Source organism: Malaclemys terrapin, chromosome 13, assembly GCF_027887155.1.
Source record: "Malaclemys terrapin pileata isolate rMalTer1 chromosome 13, rMalTer1.hap1, whole genome shotgun sequence".
Taxonomy (NCBI): domain Eukaryota; kingdom Metazoa; phylum Chordata; order Testudines; family Emydidae; genus Malaclemys; species Malaclemys terrapin.
In genome coordinates this window covers 17832381-17849275 of record NC_071517.1, presented here as the reverse complement: position 1 = coordinate 17849275, position 16895 = coordinate 17832381, and the positions used below count along the sequence as shown (strand labels likewise).

The window sequence follows — 16895 nt, the reverse complement described above, 5'->3', positions numbered from 1 at the left end:
TTCCCCGGGGATTTCTGGGCATGGTCTGGGGTCTTATCTATGTGTGAGAGAGATCTGCCCAATAGACTGAAATATCAGAGCCTGGCCATTTATTTCTTCCCGCTATTAGATTGGCACAGTGTGCATGGTTTGGGCAGAAGGAAAATGACCCTAAAATACCCAGAGGACTTCGAAGGGCAAAGGGAATTTGTACTGGGGACACCAGCCAGGGGGACAGTTTGGGAGATGGAGGTTTTCATCTTTCAGTTGCTGGTTTGAATCCAGCTCAGTGGTGACCCACCTGATAGCCGTTGAGTGGCCGGTGAGAAAGGAATTGCTAGACGGACTCACATTCCCAATGAACGTTCATCCACAGGACAAGACCCACCATCGTGGTTAGCATCCATTGGCCTCCTTCTATGCACCAGCTTGTTGCTAGAAGCAATGACGCACGGTAGTATTGGGGACCTTGCTTCAGTGTCTCTCTGTTCTGTGGATAGAGACTTAACTTTCCATGAATGTCTGTTCAGCACAAAATGACATAGTCACTAGGGACATCTGGCTCAGGCTGAAGCTCACAGGTTTTTGGTTCTTTCAAAATGTATCACACACACACACACACACACACACACACTCTCTCTCTACCAGAATTGTGGAACAGTTCCTTGGCCACCCCATTGCACACAGCAGGCCAAATGCTGCCTTGACGACTCCATGCTGTCCCACTGGGATGTAAGACAAGGCAGAGCTTGCCCCGGCACTTTCATCATTCATGTGCAGCCTTATACTCACCATGTGAGATAAGGAAAGCTATGATATTTTCTGTTAGTCTTGCTGCGTCTCTGTTCTGACTGGGGTGAATCCAATCTATGCAAGATTTTCTCCATGTCTGTTCTACTCACTACAAGCTCACTCTTAGAAATGCAACAAGGAAGTAGGTTTGCCAGGTAATTTCAGCAGCCCATTAGTAGGGTTACCATATTTCAGCAAGCAAAAAATAGGATGAGAGGAGCCCCACCCTAGCCCCGCCCCCGTCCTGCCCTAGCCCCGTCCCTGCCCCTTCCACTCCCTCCCACTTCCCGCCCCCCTCAGAACCTCCAACCCTCCCCCCGCTCCTTGTCCCCTGACTGCCCCCTCCTGGGACCCCTGCCCCTAACTGCCTCCCAGGACTCCACCCCCTACCTAAGCCTCCCTGCTCCTTGTCCCCTGACTGCACCCTCCTGAAACCTTCCCCACATCCTAACTGGCCCCCTAGGACTCTACCCCCTACCTGTACCCTGACTGCCCCAACCCTTATCCACACCCCCACCCCCAGACAGACCCCTGGGACTCCCACGCCCCATCCAACCACTCCTTACGCCCTGACAGCCCCCCCCCAGAACTCCCGACACATCTAAACCCCTCTGCTCCCTGTCTCCTGACTGCTCCGATCCCTCTCCTCACCCCTGCCCCCTGACAGCCCCCCCCGAACTCCCAACCCCCCCCCCCCGCTCCTTGTCTCCTGACTGTCCCCTCCTGGGACCCCTGCTCCTAACTGCCCTCCGGAACCCCACCCCCTACCTAAGCCTCCCTGTTCCTTGTCCCCTAACTGCCCCCTCCTAAAACCTCCCTCACCCTAACTGCCCCCCAGGACTCTACCCCCTACCTGTACCCTGACTGCCCAAAACCTTATCCACACCCCCCCAAAAAAGCCCCCCCGTCTCTTGACTGCCCCCTCCAGAACCTCCCTGCCCCTTCTCCGACCCCCTGGCCCCCTTACCCTGCCGCTCGTCCCAGCACGCTGGGCAGCAGGGGAGGAGGAGCGGGGGAGGAGCTCCAGACTGCCAGAGGCGATCTGCGAATGCAGGGAGGGAGAGAGTGATCTCTGCTGCAGGGGAAGCGGAGGAGGGGCTCTCTCTGGCTGTCAGAGTCCCATGTAAGTGGCACCATCCGGCCGGCTGCCCTGTTAGCTGCGCACGCTCTGCATGGGGGGGGAAGTCCGGACATTTACAAATTCCCCCCTGGACACTATTTTTAGCTCAAAAAGCCGGACATGTCTGGGGGAATCCGGACGAATGGTAATCCTACCATTAGGATCTACTTTCCCCATTCTGGTGCCCTGACAATCTAGTTCAGAGGAGGGGGAATCACTGAATTGCACCAGAGAAGGAAGCAGATGAGTGGTGAAAAGGACTGAGATGAACCACCCCATTTATAGTCTGTATTAAATGGTCAATGTTAGTAAGAGGCCTACAGACACAGAGAAAGATGTGGATATCAAAATCCCCACTCTCCCGTTACATTAGTGAGTACCCTCCTGCTCCCCTACCATATTTTCAGGGATCCCAAACCATCTGTGATTTGAGCTCAAAATATCGGTCATTCCCCTGGCCTGAGAGATCACAAGATAGGATGCATACAAAATCTCTTCCCAATATTGAATCAGCTGATCTGATTTTTTTTCTCATTATATTGACAGAAATATGATAAACATGCAGTTACTTGAATTTATCCTGAAATATCACATTTCAGGTGGATTTACACTCTCATGAAATTTCCCTGACATGAATCCCAGAACCACGAAAGCAGCCCATGTTAACAATGGCCGCAATTAGACTAGAAATGATCTAATCTACTGGAGATTTCCTTCATTATCCCCCTAATCAAGGCCTCTATCAAGATTCTTTGATGGGTTACTGGAAAAAAAAATCTTCAAGTAAACTGATGCTGGAGGTAATTAATTAACTTGCCACTATCATCAGTCTCAGACAGACTCAATATAAGAAAGAGGAAGTGTCCTTCTCAATTACTGATCTGCAGGTTGTGATGGGCAAAAATACTTGACCAAATTTCAGGCTTCAGACACATCAGTATCTGCACTTCAGAGTATTTTCTCGTACTTCTATTTGCCATCTTGTTGGATACCGATCTTCATGTTTTTCAGAGCTGTTTTTATGTGTGAGCTGTTACAATATGTAAAACCAAGTGTGCTACTGCTTGAGTTGTTTGTTTTTCCTCACACCTGCCTTTGTCAATGCTGCCCGACAGTGAGTATTCCACCTCTGGCCAGCACCTTTCATTCAGATTATTTTCAAATAAAAGCTACATTTACAGTCATTGGCATAGAACAGAAAATACAGAGAACAATCCAGGGCTAAAGACTGATTAAACAGAACAATAATAATGTAGCATTCCCCTATGAAATGTGTTGCTGAGCAGTCCCTATAGCTTACTTACGGGATCTGTCATAAGCAAGATGAACACCTTCTCTCCTGGGGCTCGCAGCTTCCTCCTGGTGTCCCAGCTTTTGTCTGCAAATGTCTACAAAGTACCGAGGCTTAACACTTAAAAGAATCAGGCTGTACCAAATTTATATGTCACCCCAGTAGAAATTGGTTTGAAATCCAGTTCATGTGGCTCAGATTTCTTTTATTTTCCAAATGCATATTCTTTTCCCCCACCAGAAAGTGCCTCTGGTTTCCTCTCTGTCTGGTTTTAATGGCCCTTGAATAACATCTTCAGTTGTTTCCACACTAGCCACTAGTTTCTTAAAATGTCCAGTATTGGTACCACCAGAGCAGCTTGACCCATGGTGTAGGCAGTTCTGCTGGGACTTTAAACATTGTCACCTAAGGCTGCCGAGAGCAGGTCTAGAGAATTAACTCTAGAGAGAGTTAAAATACCGGTGGCTACCTATGGTAGTGCTCCCACTGTTGATACCAACTGTGGAGCTGCACCAGGGATGGTAACAGTGGGAAAAATAAAGAGAAAAAGGCTAGTGTAGACAAGGATGCTGTGATTGGTTAACAAGTTCCCTGCAGACCACTTACAAACAAAAATAGGGCTTTTATTCACCCTCAGAGCCAACAGCTTATGCACATATAAGTCACTTGGATTTTATGATCGGTTTAGTTCAGATCTAGCCATCTGTCCCAAGAGGTTTATAAGTAAGCCATTTAATATTTATGGCCACCTATTATGTATTGTACAGAAATCTGGGATCGTATTGCTTGATCGTCCAAAACCTCTAATTCCTCTTTTTGGAAAAACACTATCTGCCCATGTGATGAAATAGCCTGCCAATCCTCGCCTTCCCTTTCAAACAAGTATAAGAAAGAGAAAACCATGGAACTACCAGACATGTACTATCTTTACTGTCTGTTAACAAGTCTTAGGGCCTCCAGTCCTCTTCCCTATATTTATAGGATGACTTCTGATTGCAAACTCCTAAATCAGGGACCATATCTTTTTGCATGGCGGTACCGGGGTAAATAATATCTAGTGGCATTGTAATGCTCTAATTTGCTTATAATAGCAAAGGAACCTGAGGTATTCATAGCAAAACATTGTATTTTACGCTCTCTCTTTGTAAACAATCTACGAGCACTTCACCATTTTCTCAGATGTTTGTTTTTTGAAGTTATTGCCGAATACATTCAGCAAATTTTCCTTGTTCTATAGATTACACATGAGACTTTATTGTGGCGATTCAGTATGGTAAATCTGAGTTGAGTTGGTTGGGTTTTGATTGGTTATATAGGTCATATGGTATTACTGACATACCCTGATTGGAGGACAGTAGCTTCTAGAATCAGGTTTCCAGGGTAGATAAGCAAAATGTACATGTTCAAAATTTGCTTTCTGTGAATATTGTGTAATATTTGCTGTTTTTTCAAACAGTTCTGCCAGAATGCTTGTGGAAAGTAAACACGCACAAAGTGAATTCATCATTTTATCTGAGCAAATATTTGAAGGATATTTTTGAAGTATTTGCTCAGCTCTAAGTCTCCTAACATCGAGGCATTTTTGTAGTGCCCAGCTAAGATAGGTGCCTTTTACAGAGCTAGCCCAGTACATGTGCATACGTTATCAATCAAAGATAAAATCAGAACCTGGGAGCTGAAGTGAAGGTTGCTGGTTGCTGATGCACTAAAACGTCCTATTCCAGGACCCAGTTACTCATCTCCAGAATTGCAATCTGACATGCCAAATGAAAATGGAGTCTGATGGGACAGCTGTTCCTCCATTACCTGTAGGGCGCCACAGACCACCCTGTTAATTATACTGCTGGGAAAAGGAGGATTATTTTCATCTTCAGGAATGTTGCATAAATATGAATTAATGCTGAAAATGGAATCCTGAAAATAGTTCACAAAGGCTTAAAAACAAAGTAATATTGAAGCATCTGCTTGTAAGCTTCACCCCACTTCATTTATCACCCCATTTATAAAGCACTTTTCTTAAAAACTATAATTCATCCTTTTGCCTATAAGCATTGAAAAGCTCCTAATCAGTGGCCTTTCTCACGCTCCTCTTTCATCACAGAAACCCCCTTTAAAAATATCTGCTAATTGATTTTAAGCCTCTTTGTGGCAAAGCCTAAGAACTGGATTTACCAAGTTACTAGGGGGATCCATCTGGTGCAAAAAGACCACTTCCTCGCCAAAGTATTTCACCTTAACAGAAAGAGAGAAAGGGTTGTAGGCCCAGCAATTTCAGTTTAACTAGCTGTTGGCATTTCATGTTCACATTTTGAGGAATAGTGAGGAGGGTCTTCCACAGGAAATTAAAGAGGGGTCTCTGCCCTATTCTCCTTCACTGTATATGAGATCTGTGCTGTGCATAACGGTTTCTTTCCATGTTATTGTTTTTAAATATTGGGAGAAAATTTGGTGACCGTGAGGGGATCACAGAAGTGGAATGAGTAAATGATAGTGAAGGCAGATGCACTGTCTCTGTCAAGACAGTTAAGTTCAGATCTGCAATATGTCTCTTTCCTGAGCAGAGGGGTGGACAGAGGTTTCCAAATTGTATAGTGTTTTTGTGATACCACTAGGTTCAAGGCTCATTTTTCACTTGAGATTCGTCCAGCTTTGAACCTGGAATGTAAAGGCCATAGGTTACTTTCTTTTTCTACAATTTACTCGTCCCCTTCTTCACAAACAAATAAGCTAATATAATGCTTTTTAAAAAGGGGAACAAAATGGCACAGAAAATATGGTATATAAAACCAATGGTGTATGCCCTTGGCTGGACTCCTGTCTCAAACTTTGATCTCCTTAGAAAGAGTATTGGCTAAGCCTGAAAAGGTCCAGAAAAAGGCAATGAAGTTATGACATACCGTAGAGTGCACATGAGAAAAGTTTGCAGAAATTAGGACTATTTAGCTTGGAAAAGAGAAGAATTAGAGGGGTCTTGACTGAGATTTTCAAAATTATGATGTGGCAATTACAATGAAGACTGATCTGTTCCCTTTTTCACTCTGAATTAGTGATAGAATTAGAATTAGTGGTAATTCCATGAAATTAATGGCAGTACATTTGGAAGATCTAAATGGAGATATACAGACTGTAGTGAGTCTGTGGGAATTGCTGATGTAGGGGGGTCATCAGCTCAAAGGTTAACACAGTAAGATATGAGTTAGAAGCAGAATGCTGGACTTGGTGAACAAATGCTCTTACCTGGTCTGGTAAAATGTCTATGTTCCTATTGACCTCACTGGAAGTTTCATGTGCCTATGGAAGATAGTTAGTGAACTTGCATCTCCAAAGGTGAATGGCTAGTAAATATAAGAAACCTTTTAACACCTTCAGTTGACATTGCACTCTGTTGATTGGGTGAGAATCTACAGCTGTGGACCCTGTCATCGGCACTGACTGTGAGACATCTACCCAGTAGCTGCTCCGTGCTATATTATGGCCCCTCTCTATAATGAATTGATGGCAGACCTTCATTTCTAATAGTGTAGCATGGAAAAAATTGCCTGGGTATAAAATGCTATTGTCTGACCTCTCAATATAGTAAGTAAAGTTCAAATTAAATCAGGCCAAATTGCCGTTACATCTCTGATCTTAAAACAAGTGCTGTTTTGGCTGGTTACTTGTTCTCCATCTGCTAAGACTGTAATATCTTCAGGACAGAGATCACCTTTTTGTTCTGTGTTTGTACCATGAGTAGCACCATGGGATGCTGAATAGTTACTCAAGCTCATAGGTGTTACCACAATACAAATAATAAATAATAACATGATGCCATCCTTTCTGCAGTTCCATTAAAATTCATTGTCTATATTAGCACTTAAGACACTGAACTATTGGTAACTTTTAAAACTATTTTAGTTTCCATTTTATTTATTTCATAATAGCCTCTTCAAAGTTTACAACAGTTGCTTTTCCTCCTTCATGTAGGCACACTCTGGTTTGTTAAGTAGGGTTGTATAACATCCTGGTGAGACCCTTTCATGCTCCTGCCCAGGACTTTGGAACAACGAAACTAGATATCTTGACAAAAGAATCTCTCCCAGATTATTTACAAGATGCAGTGTATGCTAGGACAGGACTTTGAGAGGAGATAGCTCTAGTTGGAGATGGGCTCGAACTGCAAAGTTTGGAGCCAGATCCAAAGTTACTTAAAGTTTGGGGGTGTTTTTGTCCTAGTTCCCAGGAGCTCCTTTAAGTTAAGGCATTGAGATGTAGTGAGGCATATAACTATGAACTTTATTGAGAGTGTCTACCCTGCATGGCTATTCACACAGCATGGACTCAATTCCCAAAATCCTGGCCAGCATTTCCATTGTACATTGGACTCATTGTACAATCTGGGCCAGACTCTCTGAGGACACCCTCCCTGTTGGTTGTTCTGAAGTCCTACAATATCTTTAGTACTCACGTAATAGACCAAAGCAGAACATCTTTTCAGTCACACGGGCCAGGTGGGAGAAAGGTATTATGTTAAAATAGTAGTTGGTGGAGCACTCACTGGGAAGGTTGCTGCTACTTCTAAGTTATCTACTTTATCCAAATCAAAGTGATCCATTATCTAAATTATCCACACCTTTGGGTTTGCAAAACTGGATTGGAAATCTCACCCAAACGGGGGTTTTGTGAGAGTTCTGGGGCTTCTGTTTGTGGCTGGACAGGAAATAACCCAGGAACAGGCTTTCTCCTGCTGTTTTGGCCCCTTGGCTTTCAGACCGGACTGAATCCAGGAAAAACACGTGTGTTCTCACAACGTTCCTGGTGATTACTATGCTGCACACTATGGCTACTAGAACTTCAAAGTGACAGAGGGGATAAACTCAGATCATCCTACTCCAAAAGCACAGGCACTTACCTCTTAAGCTAAGATAGAATCGCCATTAGCAATACAGGGCCTATAACACACAGCTGAGCGACTCTGTTTCTATGCAGAAAGAGGGCAGTGGACTACATACATACTAGCCAATTATAGTGTGAATTAAATGAAAAATAATGCAAGAAAAGCTATGCAAAATGATGGGGGAAAGTTATGCAAATTTTGTTTTGAAAGTCAGAAAAGATTTAGTTTGATTATGGGGTGCAAATGCTCATAAAAAGTGTCTATTACATTATCTCAATCTGTTCATCCATCCCAATTCAAAATACAGTAATATGTGAGAGAGAGAGAGTTTGCCAAAGGGATAAAATTGGGTGGAAAGAAATATTCATTGTAAATGAGTGTTGCATATAATGCAGAATAATGAAAATAAACCTGAAATATCTCTGATACTTTTTACCCAAAGGTAGAAAAGTTCCATCACAATCAGGTAAACTGTTTATTTGTGTGTTATTTAAATTCTTTATTTTCTCTGTCTTTCAGCAAAGAATAAATCATCCAATAAATTCTTGCCAGAAAACCGCCTTTGAAGGAGTCAAGAGCAGGTAGGGATTTCGATTTGGATTACATCAAAGCAAGAGGTTTACTCGTTACTTGACATGGGCCCAGTGAAGGTCTGTGTGCTTGCAAACTGCATAATCTCCCAACCCATCATGAAGGGACAGGCAAGGCTGGGATGTTTACTGTACTGGTGGATGAAACAATGGTTGGAGACCTGAATGGAATCCCAGTAAGAAACAAAAAATGGATAGTCAGTTTTTTTCCTACCACATATTCTTAGTGAAGACATTTGGCAGCAAAATATGCTCTATTAAAAGTGTATATGCAATACAAATATAATATTGCTATTGAGAACAACATAGAAATATTTGTTTCTCTGTGTGTTGTCTTACTTTGTGTTATTGCACTCTGAACCATTTGACTTGCATTCCTAGATGACTAGAAGTTGAGGGTTATGCCATGTATCATTCAAAGGATTGTTTTTAAAGATAGTTTTTAAAAAATCCAATTTGCGAAAATTGTTTGAAATGTTTTGTGATATTTTTATGCTTTTCAACCAACTCAGAGTGGTCAACATTGTTTGAAAATTTGAAATGTTTGATGAAAAAAAATGAAATATTGTTGGAAAATATTTTCTGCATTTTTCAGACAGCTCTAGTTATTCTTCCTTAGGTGTGCAGTATGATCTCTCCGCTTACCTACACCTCCGTATCATGAGGCATCAATGATTTCCATGTGGTCCTGTATTTTTATGGTTTGCTGGGATTTTCTTTTAATTTACATGGATAAACTCAAGCTATTTCATTTATTCCTAAAGCAATGGTAGCTTACACTGAACATGGTGGTGAACTCCAGAGATCGTACATGATGGTTGCTCAGATTTCAAAGCCAGCTCAAACATTAACTCAGACAGTTGACTTCTCCCATGCAGAACCATACACTTTGTCTATGGCTCGGCATGTGGGGGACAGAACTGGAGACATGTAATGGGGTCCCTTTTCCTCCAGCTTCTTGTATTGTATTATTTTGAAGGTGTAGTGTTGAGTATGGATTCTTGGTGTCTCTTGCCTTCAATAGGTGGCTGGTTTTTAAAATAGGTTTGTTGTATTTTCACATCTTTCCTTTTCTGAAACAGTGATGATTTTTTATCTTTGTCATTAATTGAGGGCCTGATTCAGCAAAGCACTTAAGCATGGGCTTAAGTTTCACTTATTTCAATGGCACTTAAGCACATGCTTTAAATGAAGTAACAAGACATCTGGAACAGCAGCAGTCTCCAAAATTAGGGCTCTTAAAAGAATCACAGCAAAAGGTACTAGTGTGTGTGTCGGTGTCCGTGTCCGTGTCCGTCCGGACACTCATTAGAGCAAACTAACCTAGGAAATGCTTTCATCTCACTGGCTGTGCCTTGTCTATTAGGGAAAATCCACACTTTGGAAAGGCTTATTTCATACTGTAGATGAAGTACAATGAAAGCAAGAGAGAACACTTTGAAATAATAGAGACAAACTCTATCTCAGCTACACTAGTGTAGGTAAGGAGTAACTCTGCTGAAGTCGCTGGAGTTATTCCTGATTTACCTTGCTACTCATGAGATCAAATCTGGCCCCAAATTAGTGAGAAACTTAGGTCCTGCTCCAGCTTCCATTTAAGTCAACAGAAAGAGTCTCTTTGACTTCAGCAGGGAATAGATTGGGTACACAGAGAATGGGGACCATATAGACAAAAGGTGAACCAGTATTATCTAGTGGTTAGAGTGGTGGAGCAGTGGCCTGGATCTCTTCCTTACCTTGCCATTGGCTCTACTGGATGACCTTGGAAAAATCTCTTGATGCTTCACTTTCCCCATCTGTAAGTGGAGATGGACCTGAGCCATGGTGTTTAGATCCAAATATGAATGTCAGGAGTGTGCAGTGCGGGGAGGAGGAGTGCTCAAATCCAAATGGTGACTGTTTCAGTACACCTTTGACAGGCTCGCTCAGGTGGATCATGGAGACAAATTAGAGCCACAGATCTCAGATCTGAACCTTCCCAATGTTCGCCTGGCCCAGATCCTCTGTTCCCCTTTGGGCCCTATTCTACTGTAAACTGGTGATAATAAACGCCCACCTCCCTTCCAGGGGCACTGTGGTTTGTAAACTGTTGGGATGAGATCTTTCGACAAAAGGCAGTAAATGCAATGCATTATTATTATATTCTACTTGCAATCTGTGACTGACACCAGCTGATGATACAGATCCCTTTTGGACAGATTTATTTTTGAAGAAAGGGGGCTATGCAGCGTATACTGTGTTACAGCCAGTACATGATCTTTAACATGTGGAAAGAAAGAGAAATCCGCTCCTACTCACAACCAGTAATAATAATAATTCATGTAGTAATTATTCTAACAGATGGAGAACAGGATTGGAAGCAGCACAGAGAGGTGTACAGTTGTTTACTTTTAAAATACTGTGTCTGTGCCAGGCGCCGTGTAATTCCCTCAGTTCGGTCCTCCATCAGGGCTGCAGTCCCAGGCTGATGGATGGGCATAGTTGCTGCAAAATATTCTATAACGTTAGATTGCCTGAAGGTGCTCGGTAAACAACAGAGAAGGGGATTGAAGGGATCGGGAGGTCTAATTACTCAGCTGGCAGGGTTGTGGGTCCCGTATAATGGTGCAGCTAGTGGTGATGGAGAGAGGGAGGGGGGAAATGGGGAGAGCGGGGGGCAATGGCAGGAGTTACAACAGCATTAGAATAAATAATATAGTAGCAGGGATGAACTGCTGAACCAAGAGGGCACAGAGGAAACTTGTCTCCTCCCTGCCTGGAAGGAGGTCACAGAGCAGGCCACTAAGCAGGGAATGGGCAAGGGGGAGGGGGCAGGAGTCTCTCTGACTCCCCGGATCAGTGGAATGCAGTGCGGCATATGTAGATCACAGCAACACAGCGGTTAGGAATATGATTATGCAGCACTCCCTCTAGGTATGGGTGCACACAAAGACCCTTCTTCGCTTTCATGTCCCAGGGGAGAAACGGGGACCAATGACAGGTATTGGAGGAACCCTACTCCCTACCCCCACCACTGCCTGTAAACATCAGTGCAGCTAGCATTGTTCTTTTCTCATCCAGTGCCAGAGAGCAATCCCTGCATTAAAGGCTCTGTCTGGTTTTAATAACCATAAATCAGTTCTTTCAGGTACTTACGCACTCACTCACTGTTCTAGGAAGAAATTCGCTCAGTTAAAAAACAAGTCCCTGAGCTCTGATGCCGGAAAGGGACCTAAAACAGAAGGACAATGCCAAGATGGCTTTCACTGCCCTGCCATGGCTCAGAGCGCCACATACGACAGACCGGGGATTTGGGCTTACGGGAGCTTTGCTGCAGTGCTGGGTAAGCAGCACAGAATGGAATAAATAACTCCAGCACAGTGCCTTGCCTGAAAACAGCTCTACAAAGAGAAAAGGAGAGGGGTGGAGGAGCAAATCACTTATGCAGAGAATTCTTAAAAAGGGGAGAGAAATTAATCAGAGTCATTAAAGGCTTCAGACAGCTGAGCAGTAATTAACTATTTCAGCCACAGCCAGCTTTAGTCTAGAGCATTACATTAGAATCATTCTCATAAAGGTGTTGCCCCTTTCGTGCCAATGTGGGAAACATCTCCCCTCACCTCTCCCACACTCCACCCCCCCCCTAAAACAAGGGAAGGGGAGGGCTCAAGTCCCTAAATGCTTTTTTTCAATTGGAAACTTCATATCAAACCTGTCTCTTCTCTGTTTTGCATCCCCACCCCCTCCATTCAGACAGCTCCAATGGCACATGCTGACTGCAATGGGGTGGTGACATTGCACCAGGTGTCCATAGCTCAGAGAGCTGCAGGATCTTCTGAAAAGGAGCCCAGGCTCTGCAGCAGCCGGTAGCACTTCCAAAGTCCCAGAACCCGGTATGCTTGGCTCTGATGTCCGACTCCTGACACTGTTCTGTACTTACTGTTTGTCTGAGAGGCTGTGTCCACTTGCAGGGGAGTCTTGAGACAGCATAGATAAAATGTGTTTTGGGGAAGTGCTATTCTTTTTTGCAGAAGCTGTAGCTAATAGAGAGAGGCTTGTGCTTACCGCAATGGGAGAAAGGAGAGCTAGATCCGATTTTCCTCTCAGACAAAGATTTGTTCTTTGACCTCGGGGAAAGTCCCAAGATCCAACATTTTCAAAAGTGGCCCCTAATTTGGGGTTCCTCCCTCATCTTTGGGGTGCTCAATTTGAGATTCCCAGGGCCTGATTTTCAGAGATGTTGAGCATCTTCAACTCTAAGTGCAGTCAAGCTCTGAGAATCAGGCTCTAAGTATCCCAAATTGGGCATGCAAAGAATACAAAAGGAGGTACCCACCATTAAAGGCCATTTCTGAACATTACGTCCCTAATCAATCTGTGCTTCTGTTTCCCTAGCTATAAAATGAGGATAACGATACTTATCTCCCTCCTGGGAGTCTTGTGAGGCTAAACTTGTTAACATTTGTGCAGCTCTTTGAGGCCTTCACCTGGACAATGCTGCCATATGTAAGGGAAAAGTATCCAAATTACAGAATGTACAGTGCTGGGCACTGAAGAGACTGTTCCTCCTATAATGGACTAGAATGTGCTGAATGATGAACAGTTGCCTAATTGGGTACTAATGCTTTAAATAAGGTTACAGCTACAGCTGAATAAATAATTTATAGTGAATAAACTGTTGGGCTGATTCAGCCTTTTTTCCTTGTTGGTGAATTGTCTGTGAACAGCTTGCAGTTTTCTCAGATTTATTCATTATTTAGAATTATTACCCAAATAATTTCTACCAATTACCTTTGGTCTTCAGCTTGTTTGCAAGCCGTTTGTTGTGAGTGTTTGAGATTCAAAATTCAAACTGCATTGGTTAGGTTTTGGTCAGACAAATGGGTCACCTGATGTTGTTTCTGATCCTTGATTGGATGAGTCTAGCTCATAGAGTGTGGGGCAAACACTGTGTTTAATGAATTCAAAATAGCTTGGGGCAGATATTCTCAGATAGTCGCACACAATTCGCTATTTCCACAAATGTTCTGGTTAGTAAACTCCTTCTCCAGGAGATTCACTCAAAGTCTCATACGTGAACCAGTCACTAGAAGGGGATACACTGTCTCCATCAACACTAGGCGTTTTTCTGAACCATTCCTCACTTCTGCAGCTCCACTGGTGATACCAGTGGTGAGAACTCTGCTATATGCAAAGTGTCAGCAGCCTCTGGTATATATATATATATATGGCGTCCCATAGATCGGCTCAGAGCAGAGTTAGACAGCATGGCAGTTAAAATGCCAAAGGCCAACTGTGCCTCCATTGCTCCAGCTGAATGGAAGTGCCGTATAGGAACTTTGCAAGTCTATAGTGGTCTATATCCTGCATTTATACTTGTTTGCTGTGTCCAAAGTGGATTTGATCTGCAGGAAAGAAAAATTAACTGTCTTCCACTGTTCACAGGTTTAAAATGTAGTGCTCAGACATACCTCTTTCCTTCTCCCTTTCATAGTAACTTCACCACTGACCCTGCTAACAACAGTGTGTTGGTTTTTGCGATGAAAAGGATGCCTGTTCACTAAGAACTGGAGTGAAATTCATTTCAGGTAGCAGCCAACCAGCTGGTGGATGATTCTCAGTTTCATTTACTGCTGTCATGGACTGGATTGTGTTAAGTCTTGAACATACTTACTCTGAGCAAGGCTAAGCACAAAATCATCCACCACCATGTTACTTTGTACCACTGTGGTGCCAATGCAGATAACCAGCACTGGCATAGAAGCCAGACCGGAGCCTCCTAGTGCCAGCCTACAATGCTCCTGCCCATCAGAATGTAATGGCTGTGACATCTTCTCTTCACTAAGAACATAGGTAAGTTCTTAACACGTGTTAGCCACATCCACAGTTTGACCCCATTGCCCCCTATCTTCACCCTGTGTCTTTGCCACCCAGAGCATCAGAGGACACAGGGAGCACATGGAATATTCTTGATTTAAAACTTAACTTTTTTTTTCTTGTAGAACGTTGTTGCACACAACAGTTCACCCGGAAACCAGACAGGGCATACATCAGAGGTTATTAGCAGAAAGCCACCCCCTGCAAGGCCTGCATAAAGTACTTTATTGGGGCTTGCCATAGAAGCCCATGTTAGTAGTGAATGAAAGTTTGTACCATCCTGAAGCCTAATGGTTTCCCTCCCACTTTTGGGATCTAACAAGGTCACCCCTCCTCAGCCCTCCCTCTCATTTCCCCAAGGGAAATCCACTTACTTCTCCATGGGCAAGCACCCACTCACCATCCCACAGCCCTATACCATAGCATAAGGAGAGGTACATCTCTGGGGTCACCACTGTGGTAGATGGAGGAATGAGACGCAATGGGGAGCTAATGAGGTTGCCTAGAGGTGTTCGGAGAGATGTTCTCCTCTAGATCTAGGCATGCCCAGGCCCCAGATCACTGCTGACTCTGGGTCCTAGAGGAGAGATACCAGAGAGAAGGAATTAAAGGAAACAGCCCAGCCAAAGCCTAAGCACAAAGGGAGGCTTTTATAGCACTGCATGAACGAGGAGGTGTGTCACCCATGTTACAAACAGAGACAGAGAAGCTGACAGGGAACCAGGCCCAGACTTCTGGGGAGAACCCAGGAGTCCCAGTTACCAGGCTGTTGGCCAAACCACTGAATCATACTCACTCTAGAACAGCAATAGTCATTCAGCTGGGCCTGGCTGCTAGGTGAAAGGAACACAACCTCCATAGTGTTGACCAGCAGGCCCTGACTAACCTCAGATTCTCCCACTTCCAGCTCTCAAGGAGCTTGTAAGATTTGCTGAGATAACCTTACTTCTCAGGAGCTGGGGGAGGAGAAACATCCTTCCTCCACAGTCCTAGAACAGACATTCGGGGGAGAAAGAGCCCTCCAGGAACCTTCCCTTCTCCTTCTTGCAGTAGGCAGGTAAGGAGGGTACCCTCAGCATGCTTTTGAGGTTGGGATGATGACAGAGGTAGAAGAGCCACCCCTCCCTCAGAGGCCCAGTACTCTTAACATCAGTGCAAAATCAAAGCAAATCCTGTCACCACTGCGAAAATCAGTGACAGAGCAACCTGTATGGCTGGGCATCATCCCTGTGAATCCTGATGGGGAAGGGAAGGGGTTCCTGTGCCATCAGTAGGTACCATCCCCGTGAATCCTGTTACGGGGGCTGTTCCTGTGGCATAAGCCTCACTGTCCACTCAGCCCTGCAAGTGGTCACAGCATCCCCTCTTTGTTTCTCCCCAGCTCAGATGCAGACACCGCAAGAGAAAGCCCCTCCACCTTCCTCTCTCCTGCTCCGCCCCCGGTGGCTGCCCTTCACTAACTTACAATCCTAAGAGTATGGGGAGGCTTTTTATTTTTATTATTATTTTATTTTAAGTCAAAGTCAATGACAATGACAGAGCGGTAAGCCAAGTGGTGAGAAAAGAGAAGAAAGCGGCCGGTGTCAGGTTTGATGCAGGAGGCAGTTAGAGGAACCTATTACTAGCTCTGTTGCCTTAGGGGAAGTTGGTGGGTACATCGAAGAGTGTAATGTCAGCGGAACAGGCGAGCAGTCTGTTTCCCCTTGTACCCTTATCATTAATGTGGAAGGCATACATTGTTGGCTATTAGTCTGGAGGGGGAAATATTGCAGGAGATGTCTTCGTTTAGAGACTGAGTCTGACTCATCATCACCCCAGCGTGGGAAGCTTAGAGGGCTTCTTTTTATTAATATCCTGTTAAAGGTGAAGTAGGAGAACCCCTATCAGCTGCCATCAAGACTTTGAATAAAGGAGTTGGGGGGGGGAAGAAACCTGATTCTTATTTTGTTAAGGCTGCTTAATAAGAGGGACAAGTGTTTTATGTCCGTGACATTTTTGGAAAATGATCGGTTGTGTCCCTGGCATTTAGTCTCTGTGGAAAATCACTGGATGTGGCTTTTGGAGCATAAAGATCGCCCACCTCTCACTCCATGCACAGAGCCCATGGAGGCCACAGCTGATCATGCTTTGCACTTCTACAGCGCCTTTTGTCCAAAGATGTCAAAATGCTTCATGCAAACATCAAATAAGCCTTGCAACGTTTCTATGAGGTAGGTAAGTCATTACAGCTGCTTTGCCGATGGGGAAGCTGAGGCACAGAGCAGCCACACAGAGTCACTGCTGGAGCTGGAAGTAGAACTCCAGTGTCGTGACTCCCAGTCTTTGCCCTATTACGCACTAGGTGCAGAATCCCCTGTTTAGGAAGTATGAACCCTCCCCACAGTAACTAATTCC

At 44.2% G+C, this 16895-nt stretch overlaps 1 protein-coding gene across 5 annotated transcripts in view; it reads left to right on the top strand.

Annotated features, from left to right (window-relative positions):
- The window catches only part of TNRC6C (trinucleotide repeat containing adaptor 6C), a 578100-nt gene that overhangs the window by 193406 nt on the left and 367799 nt on the right, over positions 1–16895 (top strand). For all 5 annotated transcript variants that reach the window (XM_054047763.1, XM_054047761.1, XM_054047759.1 and 2 more), the window contains exon 5: positions 8575–8636. In XM_054047763.1, coding sequence (XP_053903738.1) covers positions 8575–8636 — 62 coding nt within the window. The remainder of the gene's footprint in view (positions 1–8574; positions 8637–16895) is intronic.